At 37.8% G+C, this 19913-nt stretch overlaps 1 protein-coding gene across 1 annotated transcript in view; it reads left to right on the top strand.

The window, feature by feature from the left end:
* The window catches only part of LOC145982828 (eukaryotic translation initiation factor 3 subunit B-like), a 51942-nt gene that overhangs the window by 22325 nt on the left and 9704 nt on the right, over window positions 1–19913 (top strand). The window contains exons 8-11 of the mRNA XM_083116188.1: window positions 1654–1792; window positions 3305–3500; window positions 16853–17070; window positions 17868–18071. Of these exons, the coding sequence (XP_082972314.1) occupies window positions 1654–1792; window positions 3305–3500; window positions 16853–17070; window positions 17868–18071 (757 nt within the window). The remainder of the gene's footprint in view (window positions 1–1653; window positions 1793–3304; window positions 3501–16852; window positions 17071–17867; window positions 18072–19913) is intronic.

A 19913-nucleotide genomic window follows, 5' to 3' on the forward strand; every position in this document is an offset into this window, starting at 1 on the left:
GGTAAAAACAGATTAAACAGTGTAAAATATGAAATTTTGAAATGCTGGATATATATGTTGGATATCAGAATTTCCTATTTCACATTTTTCTTTAATTTTTCCTGATCTTGTAGTGGGATCCATGAGTATTACCATGCAAATTGTCCATCACCATGTTCATGCACTTTATTTGACCCAATAAGAGCTTCAAGAATTGAAAGAAAACTCAAAACAAGCTGTTGACAACTTCTGCACCAGAATACATAAAAATCCACCACTTAAAAACACACAGGATGTAAGAGAAAAATTAATGAAAGTAGTTATGGACAATTTGCACGGTAATACTCATGGATCCCACTGTACCATGCAGTTATGAAGTTACTGATGAAGGAGGGAGGATGAAGGACCAAAATGTCAAATTGTAGGAAAAGTACTGTACAAAAGTACCATGACCTTTTACAACTTATTGTATTGAATACCTCCAGTAATGTGAACCTTGAGAGGTAGAAATTCCATGTTAATGTACCCCACTTGTTTCAAGTCTTCTGAGGCCTCCCAGTGTGTCATTGCCTTGCAATCCATTGAACCCTTGTACTGGTGGAGGCTCATGGCAGTTGTTCGGATCCCACTTTAAACTGTAGGTTCAGTCCTGATTAGCCTTTCTGTGCATAAAGTGGACTCAAAACAATTCAAGTCCTCTGATTACTATAATTTTTAGATTTTTAAGAAAAATTCCTTTATGCACAGATAGGCTAATTGGAACTGGCTTACAGTTTAAAGTGGGATCCAAACTGCTATATGCCTCCACCGGGTATCGAACATGGGACCGCTTGATTACAAGGTAATGTTACCAATATACTCTGCACACAATTATTGGCATTCCACTTGATTATGTACTATTCCTCAAGTTGTAATAAGTCACTTGAAATTTTAGAAGGAATTTAATTTTGGAAGTGTACCCAATTAATAAGCATCCTCTTGATTTTTGTAGTTAATTTCAGAATTTGTAATTGAGCTTAAACATTTTTAATATGTAATGAATATCAGGGGTAGAAAAATACAGTGTGGCACCAGAAAAAATTCTCCGGACACCTGAAATTTTTATATTCATTTTAATTTTATTTTGTTTCGAGCTTGCTTATGGAAATTTCCATTATCTTTTTTTTTTTTTAATAATAATAGCACAGTATGTTTTCAGAATTTGTGTTTTCTGTCACGTGTATCATTAAATCAGAATAATAAACATGTCATTTTAAATTTTTGCACTGTTGCCAGCTGAATTTTAAAATACTCATCGATATGGTACAGTTGGCCATATATATTATAATATATTGAATAGTTATTCATGTTGTTACCAGTTGAGTGAACGCCACTCCAGCACAAGAATTAATTACTTTTACTCCAATATTGTATTAATTAATAAATTAAATGTGTTAAGATCACATTTTATAGCTTAGTTGGATTCATGCCTTTCTTGGCCCACATTTGCAAAAAAACAAACAAACAAATAAATCTGTCTCCTGAGAAAAATAGGCTGCCACCTGAATTATTTTTAGTTTTGTTTACCCCTGGTGAATATTACTGTTTCCTTATTGAAAATATTATAAATGCATTAGAAATACCTAGATGTTGATTTTTTTGTTTTCATATTGTTTCCCCTTTGTTTTATAACAGTCGGTCTGAGATTAGAGCGAAAAATCTCTTCAATGTAGCAGATTGCAAGATGCACTGGCAGAAATCAGGAGATTATCTATGTGTGAAGGTAGATAGGTACAGCAAAGTGAAGAAAGAGAAGAATGAAGTGAAATACAGTGTAAGTAATTTTATTTTTCGAATTTTATGCTTGTTAATTTCATATAATGCAGATTCAGCTTGCTTCTATTTTAATGGAATACAAGAATCGTTGATACAAATGTTTGTCTCTTTTTTGCATTGTTCGGGACACCTTGATGAACAAGGACATATCTCTCTATCTCTCTCTCTCTCTCTCTCTCTCTCTCTCTCTCTCTCTCTCTCTCTCGCGCGCTCTCGTTCGATGATCCCTTTCATTCAATGTGGAAAAGAGGAGGAAGGAAAGTTCCTCCCCCTCCCCGGGAAGCACACACACTCAAATTGAAGAGAAAAAGACCGAGTGGGAGCTAAATGTGGTAAATTGGTTTGAGGTTGAAGTTGAGAATATAAAACATCATTTTGGTGTTACTATGGAGATCTAAATGTAAATTTTTTTTAAATTTAAAAAGCTTTATTCTGAATAGATATCTTTCACCATACTTGCGTGAAATGCATGGAAGTAACAACATAATAATTTTCTCTCTCTTTAGTAGACAGTGCAAAAGTCTGCAGAAAATCTGTGCTTCGAAGTGATAGACATAGGACTATTAAGTGTATAATTCTATCTTCTCAACACCTTTTACCAATTTTTCATTTAACCTAAAATTGAATCCTGTTCTCTGATCTGGTCCATGGCATGTCGGTCCAATTAGCTGGACTACATCCATTCTAATTTCTTCTTAGCCATTCAAACAAGTGTTATCGGGTTACCAGCCAAGCTAATATGGCGTTAGTACCCAATGTTACCAGCCAAGCTAATGTGACGTTAGTATCTAATGTTACCAACGAGGCTAATATGACGTTAGTATCCAGTTTTTTGAGTGTGGATTGTGTGATTGGTAACTTGAGAACACTTGTTCAAATCCATCACCAGGGTAGCTACAATTCCTACTTAGCCATTGTTTGTCAAAGAGTTTCATCTACAAGACACGTCATCGTTCTGAAAATGTAAGTATCCATCCTCCCCAAGAGAGAGAGAACTGGCCTAAAATAGCCAATGGTAACATCATAAATAATAGTCTCATCAAGGACTATTTCCATTGCACTATCTGAAGCACTAACTTTTCACTTGTTCGAAGCCAAGAGTATTCCTCATGTAGTGTTCCCTGTTCAACAGACTGCCCAGCTAATAGAGTAATCTACCAGACATTTTTGAAAATCACAAATTTTAGAAGACTGTTGCATAATTAAAAAATAAGTTCAGTAAGGAATGATGACTGAAAACAATCCCATCTAGAGGACAAATATATTTGTGCCTTTCAACACAGATTGTGTACATAGAATCCGATAAATTGTATGCTGATCCCCGTGGCAGATTGGTTAGCACAGCATACTACGAGACTAGAGGTACAGGGTTCAAATCCCAGCCTTGGCAAGGGTGTTCATTCTTTTTTTGTGTCCCCCTTCATCAATTTGATCATATCCCGTACACACACACTTTTCTGAAGTTATCAGGTTTTTATCTGAAGAGATTAATATCTGGTATTTCTTTCAGGGTATGTATTACAACTTCGAAATATTTCACATGAGAGAAAAGCAGATCCCAGTGGATAGCGTGGAAGTGAAGGAACCCATCCAGGCTTTTGCATGGGAACCTGTTGGTTCGAAGTTTGCCATTATCCATGGAGAAGCTCCCAACATTAGCGTCAGCTTCTATGGTGTCAAGACTGGCCAGACTCCATCTCTTTTAAGTAAGTATTTGATGAAAATTTTTCATGTTATTTTATGAAGAATGTTCTCCATAAAATTGTTTCATTCTCTTGAATGTAGGCATTGGTTACACAAGGGTAGTCAAATAGGATATGTATTTAATGAGAATTTCATCAAACAGGAACACTGGTTGAAAATGTTGCGTTACCTTACTTTGACCAGGAAAGACAATGTAAATAAAATGTAAAATTCATGAATATAGATCTGTATTTAATAAAGTATATTCTTCCCAGTGTAGTGGTGTTTTTTATGTTAGTTTTATTTTAATTGCAAGTATTGGCATGTATAGTTAGATACCAGTATTTTTTTTTATTAGTGCATCATTTGTGAAGGATTTTATGTAGAGAAAAAAATGTTAAATTTAATTTCTAAATGGAATTTGAAAATTTCAAATGAAGTACATGGTGAATTTTGTGTTGTGCAATTAGGAACTTGGAAACCTCACGTTTGTGTGGCCCTTGCGGCATATTGATTCCATTGCTTTCAAATTAAATAAAGTTGTTGTTTTATATTAGATACCCTGATTTTAAAAGAAATTTAATTATTGGTAATAGCTCAGCCCTAATATATATATGTTGATCTTATGTTCTATAAAACACATTTTATTGCATATACTCTTAAAATGCATCCCACACCATTGGTTTGGTTTGGGCTAGAGGATGCACACTGGTTTGCTCCTGGAGGAAACCACTTTTCTCCTGAGATTTTATCCGGTGTATGGGAACACACATTTCTGAGGCTTGAAATGATCAAGTGGTGGGCTTTCTCGATATTATGTTCCTGGTCACGAGAAACCAGGAACATAATTCTTCTTTCCTTGCACAGACCCTGCCTCCTTCAGAATCTTCCGCCATCCATCTCTATTCACAGCCTTCCTTCTCCAGCTCCTAATTCCCAGCACACTCAGGTCCTCTTCCACCGAATCAACTCACCTTAAAGGTGGTCTTCCTACTTTTCTTCTCCCATCCATATTTGTAAATGTGATCTTGTTACCATGCTATCTGGCATTCGGTATATATGCCCCAACGGCCTTATCCGTGTTAGTTTAATTACCTAAAGCTGATTTAGTTCCATATTATATCTTCTCCATAATACATCTCATATATCTGCCCATAGATCCTCAGAATCTTCCTTTCAAAGCTTCCGATCATTAACTCACCCTCCTTGGTTATTATCCATGATTCAAATCCATACATTAAAATGGGTCATATTAACATTTTGTATAGTTCAACTTTTGTTTTCCTTCTGATGTACTGAGACTTCATATGTTTTCCAAGTCCAAAATAACTTCTATTTGCCATACTTATGCTGTGTTTAATCTCTGTCAGAGAATCTTCCTTCTCCGTTATATATGGGCCAAGATATTTAAATTCCTGAACTCTCTCAAAAGAGAGCCTGTTAACTTCAAAAGTTGCAGTATTAGTAGGCACTTTAGTTATTTCCATGTACAGGAAAACCTCGTTAATACGAAGTTCAAGGGACCAAAAAATGTCAACTTCGTATAAAACGACTTCGAGTTATCCAAACTTTTCAAGATGGCGCCTGTTTTCAAGTGTAAATAAAGTAGAGTATAAATTACCCCCATAAAGGATGTTTTATACTTGGTGGTAGCTCAGAAAATAAGCTTTATATGTACTATATAATAATATTGTACGTTTTAAAGAAAGTGTAAAAAATGTTACACAAAATGAGAACACGGAGCTTAACGCGGACACAAAGATTCCAAGGAGACTGTTAACACCATTTATCCTGCCTAGTTATACAACCGGTTATGCACGGGATGCATGTCGTGGCAAAAAGTCTTATAAGAAACGGTATTTTCTTTTAATTGTGCAAAGTCGTTGCTCTTCCACGAAATTCTTACAATTTTAGTTCATAAGAAACCCGTTTGCACGGAGACCTACGGAAAGGAAAACAATCTCGTTTATTGCAAGAAGTGAAACTCGGAAGAATCTTGACAGTAGTCACATTGGCGCGAGCAAGAGACGGGAGATAATCGGACAGGGATTAACTGGTAAGAGAAGATTCTTTTGGGGGAGAACACAACCTTTCCCTGGCACAAAACAAAAAAATCGGGGCTGCAAATTTCGTTCTGGTCCGGCTGTCTAAAACACATCGTAAAAAAAAGTCACGTATTCTTTGCTTCAGTTAACTTCATATTCGCCCCCCCCCCCCCCCCCCTCTGCAGGGATCAGTTCAAACTCTTCCTCAACTTGCATTGTAATCCACTCTAAAAAAGTAAACACACAACTTGCGATCTGGACACAAACAGTGCCGCACTCGATAATGACTCTGGTTTGGATCCCACTTTAAACTATATTTAGTCCCGCTTAGCTCATCAGCATAAAATGAACTAAAAACAAGCTTTACGAAACTTGCCTATTTTCAGATTAATCGACAATTTGTTGTTATTGTAGGTTTCAGGAGTATTCTGGAGGTCAAACACTCGCTCCGCCAAAACTTTTCCTCTCGTATTCCTACATTGAACATTGCGTGTTTTTTTTTAACAGCAGCACGCTAATGGTTCTCAAGCAAAGGGGGATTATATGGCTTTGCTAGGTTCAAAACAATGAAGCTTATTCCTTCCCACTGGATGAGTCATTGCAGTTATCGGCAAGCGAGAGCTTTCCAGACGCTAGACTAAACACTGGCGCCAGCTGCAGCGTAAGACAGGCTGGAAGTTAGAGCAGCAGGTGGCAGAAGGGAAATCATCGGCATTTTAAAGATAACGCAGTTGTCGAAGACCCAACTTTTTATCAGCAGTGTGAAAAAAAAAGATCCTTTCATTACCTTTTACCATGCAACAGACAATAATACGGGCAATATTTCCTATCCAGACAGCTGCATTCAAACAAGAAAGAGGGACCTGAATTCTGCAATTATCACATTACCATGCACACCAGTGGCGGATAATGAGCTGTTGTAGGAGAAGGAAGGGGGTCACTTTTCTTTTACTTATCATGCGGGTTTTGTTCGTTTTCAAGATGGTATTCAGAACTGTTCGATTTTTTTTAGACGCCAAAGGAAAGGAGCCCGTGTGCGCACAGGAGCAAGAATATAGCAACGGACCCCCCCCCTCCCATTTGCTGATAGATAAAGGGGAGAAGTCACTCAGACAACAAAACACGGTTTTGGCAAATTTTATGACCGGCACAGTTGGGAAACGTATGAAGCGGGAAACTGGAGTTGCAACATACGTAAGATCGACGTCAACTTTTGCGGGAAACCTAGATGACAACGCATTAAGCGGGTTGACGATCTTTAGTTGGCCTATGCGGCTTTGATTATCTTTAACATTTTCCCTTTTTTTTATGAAGTTCTACAGGGCACAAAGAACACGCTTTCACTTAAAGTTGTCGGCTACCAGGCCAAACGTTGCTCGCTCACGGGAAGTTGCTGCATCTCGAGCTCAGAGCTAGACAGATGGGTGTGACTTCCAGGCGTCACGCGTCTTGTATTTTGGAGCATTCGTGCGATCTTATCTCGCATTTCTCATCTAGCAATGGTGAATATTTCCAAGGTGACGCATTCAACGGGGAAAGAGCTTGACCTGCCATGCACAATGACAAAGAATGTCAATGTCCAACGGGCATTTCGGGCTGCTTCCCTCGAGTTGTCAGCACCTCTTATTACAAGGAAACATGTCAAGGTCAAGTTAAAATAACGTCCAAGCTCTCTCCACATTCGATCTTCTCTTGTTGACTTACGCAGGTGTCTACTTCGAATTAAGCGAAACCAGTTTTGCGGAAGGGTCTTGTAAACAACTTCGTATTAAAAATTATCCGTATTTCGATTTATCCGTACTGAAATACATTATAAATCCTATCTTATCGGCTGGGGAATGGGAAGAACTTCGGATTAAAGGGTACTTCGTATTAACCAATATCGTATTAACGAGGTTTTCCTGTATTTTGTTTTAGCTGCATTTACTTTGAGCCCCATTTTTTGTACTGCAGTGAGAAGGTTAGCTACTGCTTCACGCAATGCTCTTGTTCTGGCTATTATTACTACATCATCTGCATATGCCATAATTTGCACTGATTTGTTTATTATGGTTCCACTAGTTTCTATGCTTGCTTCCCTGACAGCTTTTTCTAATGCAACATTGAATGGCATGCTTGACAGGCATCCCCTTGACGTAATCCTTGTTTGGTTTCAAATTCTTCTGTCTGGGTTCTTATTTGTATTTTTTTTTAGGGTCTCTTCTAAGATGGTTAGCTTCTGTGGGATGTCAAATTCCCTCATGGCTTTGATTAGCTCTCTCCTTTTTATGGTATGGTATGGTACGCAGATTTAAAGTGTATGTAAAGGTGTTATGTGTATATTCCAAATTCCTTTGTATTTGTGCATATTTGTCAGATTGTATATGTGATCTGAGGTTGATTTTTCCTCTCTAAAGCCACATTGGTAGTTACCTATTATTTCATTTACATATGGGGAAAGTCTTCGGAACAGCACATTAGAAAAATATTGTATCCAGTGTTAAGTTTCCTGTTTGTAGACGATCTCCTTTCTATACCAGCTGTGCTGGTTAATAATTCTTAATTTTGTCGCTGGATGGCGCTGGAAGCGAGGGTTGGTGCACAGTCTCAACTGTTATGTCAGTTTGTTGCCAGGACAGTACCTGTCAAAACACCGTGGATGTGCAACCGAGTGCAAGTGATTGTGATATTGGGTTTGTGTGGGAAACATGTCGACCTTCAAACCAAATAAGGAGCATGTGCAGCACATCCTGCTTTTCTTGTTCAATCAAAAGAAAAATGCGAGTGAAAGCCATCGTATCCTTGTGTAAACATACGGTGACAATGTCCTAATGCAAGACACGTGTGTGCGTTGGTTTCGACGATTCAAAAGTGGTGATTTTGACTTGAAAGACAAAGATTGCCCGGTCCAGCCGAAAAAATTCCAAGATGCCAAATTGGAAGCACTGTTAGATGAAGACGATATGCAAGTGCAACAACAACTGGCAGAGAAGATAAATGTTGGTCGCCAAATCATATCTGATCGATCGTCTTCATGCCATGGGAAAGATCCAGAAGGCAGGAAAATGGGTCCCACATCATTTGAATGACAGACAAATGGAAAAGTGAAAATGGTGTGTGAAGTGTTGCTTTGTTGGCATGAAAAAAAGTCTTTCTTGCAGCGGATAGTGACTGGGGATGAAAAATGGATCTACTTCGAGAACCCAAAATGCAAAAGTCATGGGTTGACCCAGGATAACTTTCAACATCGACTGCAAAACTGAATCGCTTCGGAAGGAAAACAATACTTTGCATTTGGTAGGATCAGAAGGGTGTGGTGTACCATGAGCTTCTGAAACCAGGTGAAACAGTGAATGCCGTTCGCTACCGTCAACAACTCATCAATTTGAACCATGCATTGATCGAAAAGTGCCCAGATTGGGCAACAAAACACGGAAAAGTGATTTTGCAGCACGACACCACCTCATCACACACAGCGAAAGGCATCAGAGACACCATTTCTGCAAATGGCTGGGAATTCTTTGCCCCATCCACCATACTCACCAGACTTAACCCCCTTCGGACTACCACTTGTTTTCATCGATGTCTCGCTCACTTTCCCAGCAACACTTCAACAATTACGAAGATGTCGAACAATGGCTTGCTGACTGGATCACCTCAAAATGTGAACGATTTTTCTGGAAGGGCATCTACAATTTGACGGACAGTTGGGCACAATGTACAGCTAGGGATGGCGCATACTTTGAATAAAGCATTTGTTACCTTTCTCCCCAGATACACTTGTCTTTTTTTTTTTCGGATCAATTAAGAACTAACAGTTGGGCTGAAAAGTTCGTAGGCTAACATAGTAAAAAGTATTTTTTTGACAAAATTCGATTTTATTATTCAATATAGTTGCCTTCGAGGGCGATACAACGATTATAGCGGTCAACCAATTTTTCGATGCCATTTTTATAGTACGATTTCTCTTTAGCCTCAAAATAGGCCTCAGTTTCGGTGATTACCTCTTCATCAGTGCTAAATTTCTTTCCAGCGAGCATTCTTTTAAGGTCTGCAAACAGGAAAAAGTCACTAGGAGCCAGATCTGGAAAATATGGTGGATGGGGAAGCAATTCGTAGTCTAATTCATATAATTTTGCCATCGTTTTCATTGATTTGTGACACGGTGCATTGTCTTGATGAAACAGCACTTTTTTCTTCTTCAAATGGGGCAGTTTTTTCGTGATTTCATCCTTTAAACGCTCCAACAACGCTATGTAATAATCTCAGCTATCTCGATCAACTTCACTTTACGATCATTTAAAATTATTTTGTGGACTTTTTTTATGTTTTCGTCGGTAACAGCCTCTTTGGGGCGTCCACTGCGTGCATCGTCTTCGATGCTCATTTCGCCTCGTTTAAATTTAGCAAACCACTTCTCAACGGTTGATTTTCCTGGTGCAGAGTCCGAATAATGTTTATCAAGCCAAGCCTTGGCTTCAACAGTATTTTTTTTTTCCAAAAAGCAATGCTTTATTAACACACGAAATTCTGTTTTTATCCATTTTTTCACAATAACAAAAGCTGCTTCACTCACAATGCTATATCTCACGAACTAATTATCCGGCAGCTGTGAAATTTATACATGTATCTTTTGAAGGTTAGTACTAAGTAAAAATCACATGGATTTAATTCTAGTAACGCCATCTATAAGTCAGCCTACGAACTCTTCAGCCCAACTGTTATTAACCGGCACACCTGGTATATGGGATATATGATACCTTCCTCCCATTGTGACGGGATTTCTTCATCTTTCCATATTCTATCTAGTAGCTTTTGCATCCTTCCCATGAAATCCCTTTCATAAATTTTCAGCTATTATTTTGTCAGATCCTGGCGCTCTGTTGTTTTTCAGCTTTGCAATGGCACTGCTAACTTCCTCAAGGCTAGGCCCATCTTTTTCCCGTTCATTCATGTGGAACTTCGTGGTATTTTGATTTTCTTCCGTATCCCGTTTCTGTCCTTGCTCCCTTTCATTCTGGTTCTGGTCATTCAAAACTTCCATTAAAATGTTCCTGCCATCTGGTTAAAATATCCTGGTCATTGCTTAGCAGTCGTCCATCCTTTTTGGAATCTTACTCTTCATTGCATTGACATTTCTATAGAATAGTCTACTTTCTCGTTTTTCATTAAATCCTTCCAGTTTCGTCGTCTTATTTTCCCCATACTCCCTCTTCTCGCTTTTATGTATTTTCTTCTCTTTCTACCTCAATTCCCTATATAGTTCCAGTGTATCATATTTCGATAAGCTTCATTTTTCTGCCTGGTCATCTTACACTCATCAAACCATTCACTATGGTTGTATTTCTTCATCAGCTACTTTTATTATTATCTCTTATGTTGGTCCACCCCTCACTACTACTACTATTCATACCACCTTCCAATTTCCTCAGCCTGTCAGCAATCTTTTGCTCATATCTTTTCCTTCTGTCTTTTACCTTCAATTTATTTAGGTTATACGTATCTTGTAATTTCACTTGGTTGTCTCCCTTTTGTGCAAGATATTTGGTTCTTAATCTTAGCAATAACCAGGTAGTGGTCTGTATCCACACTAGCTCCTCTAAAACTATATACATATAAAATGTTAGATTTGTGTTTACTATCTAAAATTACATGGTCTATCTGAATACTTGATCTCCTATCTGGAGTTCTCCATGTTGCTTTATGTATATCTTTTAATGAGGATGAAAGGTGCCTGCTATGATCATTTGATGTCTATTTGCGAAATCAACCAGGTTTATTCCGTTATCATTACTCTCATGGTGCAGGCTTTGTGTTTCAATTACTGGTGTAACCCAGGTTTCCTGGACTACCTTTGCATTAAGATCTCCAAGGATTATTTTAATATATTGAGAGCAGGAATCATAGGCCGCCTCCAATGTATCATAGTAGGCATTCTTTTCATCCTCAGGTTTATCCTCCTTTGGTGCGTGAGTTGTTATGAAGCTGTAGTTATGAAATTTTCCTGTAACTCTTTTAAAATACAGGTTCTGTCATCTATTACCTTGAAATCCATTACAAGATTTTTCAACTTCTTCTTTATTAAAAACCCTGTCCCAAATTCATGTCTTTCTCCACAACTATAGTATATTACTGTGTCTCTTTGCTCCAACACATCCTTCCCAGTCCACCTTACTTCCTGTAATGCAAAAATATCAAGATTGTATTTATTGAACTCTTCGATAAGGTTTCTTAGGGTCCCAGTTCTGTATAGGAGGGATAATATGTTCCATGTTCCTATTCTCGTAACTTTTTCCTTGCCTGCTCGTCTTACATGTTCAGTCTGGCTCTCTGATTTGAAGGCTTCTCAAGTGTTGGTGTTTTTAGTGGGAGGAATGGTCAGTTCCCACGCCAAACCCCCAAAACTTGGGGGACCAGGATTTTTCATTGGGGTTTACTCCCCTAGGGAGGCTGGCTTCGCTATACCTAAGAGTCCTCCCTACCTTTGATTTTCTGTCAGGGTATCCTTCCCTTAGCCTTTTGGGATCCCTCCCCTGCAAGGCAGCAGGGGCAGTGCTTATTTAGTGGTGGCACTTCCTTGCCATGTCACAGTGCTCTCAGTGGGATTTTATGGGTTTTAATGAGGATGGTCCTGCCAATGCCCCCGACCCTGGTAACACTGCCGCTTCGGTCCAGGACTGCTTATTTGGCCTTGCCTTATTTGCAGCTGACCACCATATCTGATGGTTGTTTGCTATCCGCCACCTGCGACCCACCCAGTAGCTGAGGCTCACCCTGGGAAACCAGAAGTACTTGACAGTAATAAGCTCACTGGACTACTGGCCAAATTATATGAATAAATATATGTAAACAAAATGAAAATAGAAGGTATTTGCATTGTAGCAGATGGTATATTCTAGTGATTATGGTTAAGCAGAGGGGGTATACAGCATATATATCACCATATACCCTCGGCTACAGCCCTGTAGTGATTATAACACCTGGCATGTTTGATGCTGATTGTAATTTGACGTTATTCTTAGAATTTTCATGTTTTTGTGCATTTAGAATTGAATTTGCTTTTAAAAAAACTGGCGAAAGTGAATATTCATAATAATTAATGGACCTGTATATTTGTATATTTAATTGACAAACACAGGGTTGGAAATCATGATAATAAACATGTCTGGAAGAAAATAATTTTTGGACTGGAAAACCTGGAAATATCAGGGAATTTCATAATCAGAAAATTGTAGCAACCCTGAAAATGCACATCATTAGAAATAGAACACAATTGAAAGCAATCAGTTTCACAGAGTTCCCTCTTACATCTTCATATTCTACAGGATTTGTATTGAAGTTCACAGAATATTGTTCACACACAAGAGTAACAGATTTTTTAAGTACTTAGTTTCACATTTGTATAAGTAGTCACATATTTATGGTGAATAAAAGATCAAGATATCTGTACAAAAACTGGGCATATTTCGGGATCAAAAGCGGTGTATAAAATGTCATATCTGTGTTAAGATGGGGAGTGAAACCCTAAATTAACCACTTATTACAAAAAATTAACTTTTAAAAGCACATTTATATAGTTATCGGTGTATTAAGTTTATTCCTGTATAAAGGAGTAACCCATCCGCTTACCATTTAAATGGCCATGCCATGATTGTGAATTATGATTTAAATCTGAAGAGCGGCATTTCACAATTGAATATCTTGGACACTTTAAGTCATGTCTGCATGAAACTTTCACCAATTACAGATAATGGTGTCTACTAACAAATATATGAACTATATCGTTATGAAAACAAGAAACTTACCTAATATGTATGCTTTGTGTGGTACACCTTGAAGCACTCGGGCATATGGAGTGCCACCTTGCACTTTTCGCATTCCCACCTGCTGCTGGATTTCTTATTGTGAGCAGAACACACCTTGCACTATCTTGAAGGGTTGGTTTTTTACTGGATGGGGGATCTGTCTTAGAAAATGTCGCCAGTTGGCACATTGCAATCTCAAGAGCGTCCTCTTCTCACATACTTTGGTAACACAAGTTCAGCAAGCAATTGCTCCACTACCAACAATCTAAACTTGTTGTAGTGTAGGCTTTACCTTCTTGCACATCACATATGAATTGAAGAAAGCTATATTTTTTATATGCTTTGAGATACCGATGCATGATGGAAAATGAAGCTAACTGTTGGTCCATTTTGACAACCCCACCCATTCCCTTCTTGTATTCTATTACTGTTCTGGGCTTTAGAATAGGTTGTCTTGACTTCTGTTCAATTTTCCGGTGTTTGTCATGTGTACACCATTATGCATAGCAGATAACGTGCAAACATGTTTTCTGTCTATTCATTTGAGAGCTAGCATGCGGTGACTGTACACAGCTGATGCCTCACCTTTCTTCAATTTCACATCTTTCAGTTCAACAGGCATTTGTTTTCTGGACATTCTGACTGCCTAAATCATCAGTGTTGGCATTTAGAAGTTATTTCACAGTGTTGGGGATGTATACCAATTGTCTATATATAATGTATATCCTTTGTCGAGAAGAGAATCAGTTCAAGCACAACACGCTCATGTTCAGGCACTTGTTCTGCAGTAACCTTTGCCCCTGTATAAATTCTGAATTTGTAACAGTATCCACGAGAAGATTCGCATAATTTATAATACTTTATTCTAAACCTTGCTCTTTTCATTGGGTTGAACTGCACAAATGAAAGTCTTCCTCTGCATTTTACAAGGCTCTCATCAATGGCAATATCTTGCTCTGGAGTGTACATGTTGTGAAATTTTGTGTTCATGTAATCTAAAGGTTGCCTAATTTATGTTGGGGGTCAATGTCCTCATTGTTTACAAAATGCAGATATCACATAATGAGAAGAAATCTCATGTAGGGCATAATAGTTGCAAAGAAAGGAGTTTGTTATTTTCTGTGTGCTCCAATAACTCTGCAAACTTCATTTTTTCACTTATGACTGGAGGACACACAGACAAATAAAAGCTTTAATTTCATCGGGAGTTGTCAAACAATTTTGTTTCATTACTGTTACCTGACTGAGTTTCTGTGTCTACTTGAGTTTCTATTTTGCATACGAATTTGTCTCGTTTGAAATATTTTCCCAGAAATCATGTTTTAGAAATTTGGTGAAAACCTCACAAGCTGTAGGACTAACCCCTAATGATCGTAAATCAATACTATCAAACCCAGGAGTACCTGAAAATGCTATTTTCCTAGGTAAATCATTCTAGGAACATGAAGAACTCCACTTCCATGATTCTTCCTTGCTCTACTTAGCAACAGGTGGTCCGCCCCCTTTACAAGCAACACTTTCAGAACTTTCATCTCCACTTTCACTGCCTGAACTTGCACTTTTGATAGCACTAGAAGATCCACCATCATCACTTTCACTAAGTAATTCCAAATTATCTTCATCACTCTCCAAAAGCAGGTTTTCAATAACTTTATCATCCACAAGCCTCTTGCGCGACATGTTTCCAATAAAGGACAATCAACCTTTTGTTTATATGAGAAACAAAGCACCTCAGTAGTATGAAAAAGTTAGCAATACATTCAACAAGAAGTCTAGCATAACGTAACTGGCAGCTTCTGCCATCTGTTGACAAAAAGAAGAACTACAATTACAAATATAGCAGGCTGCTGATTCGACGGCTAGATAAGTTAAGCGTATATCTTGTAAGATTGTCCATTCGACAACTAGATAAGTCGATTGGTTAATAAATTTCCAGTGATTTGCATAACTCCCAATATACGAGGGTGGTTTGAAAAGTTCTCGGAATCACCACCAGATGTCAGTGCTAGGACAACGAGGTTCCCGCATAGTAATAGGCCATCCTTTATTAATAAACACATGGTGCGTCAGTGTTCTGGGTAGAGATCTGTGGTGCGGACGTCACTTTGTAGTTGTTCCTGTGCAGTGCTTTGTGAAGATGGAAAAAATCTAGATTCGAGCGGTGATTAAGTACTTCGTAAAGAAAGGTATGAAAGCAAAGGAAATTCATGCCGATTTTCTGAACACACTGGGGGACTCTGCTCCTTCATATTCAACTGTTGCAAAGTGGACAAACGAGTTTAAATTTGGTCGGGACAGCTTAGAAGATGATCCACATAGTGGTCGCCCAAAATGTGCTACTACCCCAGAAATTATTGAAAAAGTTCATAAATTGGTCATGGAGGATCGCCGACTGAAAGTGCGTGAAATTGCTGAAGCTATAGGAATGTCATCCGAACGGGCGCATCACATTTTAACAGTTGAATTGGATATGAGAAAATTATCTGCAAGATGGGTGCCGCGACTTTTAACACAGGACCATAAACGCATCAGAGTGGACATTTCCGAACAATGTTTGACTCATTTTAAGAGAAACCAAACAGATTTTTTGCGCCGGTTTGTGACGACAGATGAAACGTGGGTCCACTACTATACCCCAGAGACGAAACAACAGTCAAAGCAGTGGAAACATGTTGATTCACCACCACCAAAGAAAGCAAAGGCAATACGGTCGGCCGGAAGGGTAATGGCGTCAGTGTTTTGGGATGGGAAAGGGATTCTGTTGATCGATTATCTTCCCACTGGTCAAACAATTACGGGACAATACTACGCTAATCTCCTCGACCAACTAAAGCATAAGATACGGGAAAAGAGGCCAGGTTTGACAAGAAAGAAAATCATCTTGCATCAGGACAATGCGCGCCCTCACACAAGTGTCGTTGCCATGGCAAATTGGTTACGAATTGTTGCCACATCCGCCTGATTTGGCTCCCTCAGACTTTCATCTTTTCCCCAAACTCAAAAGTTTCCTCGGTGGACGGAGATTCTCTTCAAAGAAAGAACTAATAGCTGAAGTTGACACGTATTTCACAGGCCTGGAGGAATCTAATTTTCGAGATGGGATCAAGGCATTGGAACATCGCTGGACCAAGTGCATTAGTGTACAGGGAGACTACATTGAAAAATAAAAAAAAATTACTGTTGTAAGTCGTTTCTTTCTACTGCATTCCGAGCACTTTTCAAACCACCCTCGTAATTCAGACCCCAGGAGGTGTTGTCTGTAAATAACCCTAAATTTTGTCTTTCAAGAGTTTATTTTGCAATTTCACGTTCATTTCATTTGACATTTGTACTTGATACAGTGTCTGAAGAAGACCTTGCTAGAAGGTTGAAACGTTACGTTTAGTTTATGTTTTTAATAAAATAAATTACTGCCTTGGTCAGCATATTTAGTTTTTCATATTCATATTTTCATCAAAAACGAAATATGCATTCCCCATGTATAAGCAATAAAAATGCTGAAATTCTTACTATGAAATATGTATTATTATTATTATTTTTTTACAGAGAAGTTTGAGAAACGCCAATGCAACCATCTATTCTGGGCACCAAACGGACAATTCATCGTACTAGCAGGCCTTCACAACATGAGTGGTGTTCTTGATTTCGTTGACACAAATGACTTTGTGATAATGAACTCCAATGAACATTACATGGCAACTGATGTGGAGTGGGATCCCACTGGGAGATACGTTGTTACAGCTGTTTCATTTTGGAAGCATAAGGTATGCTCACCATACATCAAGTTCCTTTTGTATTAACTAACTTAAAAGTTATTCATGTTAGGGGGAGTAAAAGATGTGGTTGATAATAAGAAGACATAAGTGAGTTACTAAAATAATTTCCGCAAAACTTACTTGTAAATGTTCTATTAATTTCAGTGGCCTCTGCCACCATCCACTTTGGAAACTCGATGCTTCACTGTTGGGTTAACTTCCGGTTCCTGTTGTTACTTCGCTGTTTCTTAAGAATTAACATTCTTGTATGCGTAAAGTTTTGTAAAACTATTAAATAAAGTAATGTGACAATTCCCCATCCAGGATGAAATCTGAAGCATAAATTTTACATGCATTAATAATGAAATAAAGTCTAAATCTGTTGTTAAAGTACAGCTTCAGTTTTCATCTTAACCGGTCTTGTGTGTAGAGGTTTTTCATGCAACTATACCCAAGTAGAGGTTGGTTAAATAAATGTTAAGAAAAAGGAAAGGAAATATTAAAGAAAGGTCAAGGAAAGTCATGAATTTTGGATTTATTTTGGTAGACACCCTGTATAGTTTTTTATGTTGTTTTCCTTTCACCTCTTCATATTTTCCGTTGCTTATTCTGTACAGTGAAAGTGGTGTTGTTTGTTTTTTGTTTGTTTTTTTAATTTGATATAGTCTTTGTCTCGTTCACCTTGAATTTGACAATTTCATCTTTTTCTTTAGTCTTTACATTCCATATGTTTAATTTGTACTCCAAGGAAAGAGAATGCGATAATATAGTATGCTCTTATTGTCATTGTTCCTTTTGGTCTGTAGGTGGATACTGGCTACTGGTTGTGGTCCTTCCAAGGAAAGCTCCTGAAGCGCTTCAACCCTGAGAACTTCTGTCAGCTGTTGTGGAGACCTCGGTGCCCAACGCTTCTCACTCCAGCACATCTGAAGGAAATTAGGAAGAATTTGAAGAAATACAGTGCTCAATTTGAAAGCAAGGATCGTATGAGATTGACCAAGGCTTCCAAGGTACGGACTAGACTTGCTCAAGTGTCTGAAAATAAGAATGTGCTGTCATTATATTAGAATAAAAAGTAAATATAAAACTCTAGCCCAACACATCAGGTGCTCATTGATATTGTAGTTCACATGCAATATTTTTTTTATCTTCATTCTAATGCATCAGCGTAGTTGGCGAACAAGAACATCTATAGCTTGTTCTTATAACAGCCATCGATTGAAAATTGGGTATACAGGGGAATACTCACCGGAAATTCTGCGTGAACTCTTGTGTGAATTTTTGTTCATAGGCGTGAACAATTGCAACTTTTATTAATCCAAATCCTATTGAATTTATACATGTTTATAAATGCCCTGAGGCAAGTTTCTCTCAGTTTAACTTTTATTTTTTCGAGGAAGGAAAAGAAAGTTGCCTGGAAAATAAGACCAAATTTTCTCAATCCATTTGCTTTGTTAGTGTCCTTTGCAGAACAATCTGACAAGATGGAAATGTATTGAAATATAAGATATCTTGAAGTTGATTAGGTAAATTTGAGTTTGAAATTCTTATACAATTAAGTTTTTTTTTTCTTTGTACATTAGTATATCGTGAATGTATTTAGTGTATGAGTATGTGAAATGGCAAATGTAAACTCCGCACGTTAAATTAAATGTTTTTAAGTATATCATGTGCCATTTAATTGAATTGTAATTTTTGGATACATTGGAATTACTACAGATCCTTTATATTGTTAATATATTTTTGTGTGTATGTTTGTGGGTGATGAGAGTAATATGTAATAGAGAAAACATCTGCTTGTACCCTTGCATTTTTGGAAAGTTTTCCTTGAATACCGGGAATTATACTTGAATTGTATCATGGTCCCAGAGTGGCCAACCTGGTCTAGTGATGTTGGCATTTTTAGGTTTGAATCCTAGTGCAAAATCACCCTCAGGCAGAGTGGTCAGCGTAATGCTACAAAGCCATAAGTCCCAGGTTCAATCCTGGTTTAGAACGTAAAGTAGGGCTGAGGCTATAACGATCCATCGGTATCAGCCAATACCAGCAGTATTGTTATCGAATAGTTGTGGTTGGATTTTATTTACCAATACAGATTGAAACTTGTCCAACATTTCGCAGGGTCTGCAAAAAAGCCATGCAACACTTTTACTGGGTCTAATTATCTTGGAAATTATTCAAAATTCAAAGTATCCATTTATTTTGCACTAAGATTTGTGAAAAACCGTATTTTGTGAGTGCATAACAAGTTCTGATGTAATTCTTGAATATTTTGAAGTAAAAATCTGGTAAATTGATGCATATAATTAGTCAGTGGCTGAGCCTAAGACCTGCACTAGCTCACTATGACACCTGGTCCTAGGCTATGGAATAGGGAGGAGACTAGACTCATCAAGAAAGCCACATTGCCATCCCAACGGTAGTCAGGTTGCAAACTTATAAAAAGCAGCTTGCGAACTCCTAAGAATTCAGGTTGCCAACTCTTAAGAATTCAGGTTGCCAACTCTTAAGAATTCAGGTTGTCAACATCAGAATCGCCATTATCTACTTATTGAAAATTAGGTTTATTCACAGTTTCTAATAGATTTTTCTTCCGTGTTTTACTTTCTAGGCTTCGCAGATAGCCTAGCTAGCCTGTAATTAGTGTAATACTTGCCCACTAATATTATTAAATATTTTGAACAACTTTTAAGTATGAAAGTTTTTCAAACATTGGTATCAGTATCTGTGGGAATTGGTAAGAGTTTTGGTAGCGATTCAAAGTGGTATCAGCTCATAGTTATAGAAAAGCATTATAAAATAACCAAAATAGAAATAAAAGGAATTTCATTGAGAACAAAATTTCAGTGCTG

Source organism: Lepisma saccharinum, unplaced genomic scaffold (assembly GCF_977018435.1).
Source record: "Lepisma saccharinum unplaced genomic scaffold, izLepSacc3.1 HAP1_SCAFFOLD_443, whole genome shotgun sequence".
Lineage (NCBI taxonomy): Eukaryota > Metazoa > Arthropoda > Insecta > Zygentoma > Lepismatidae > Lepisma > Lepisma saccharinum.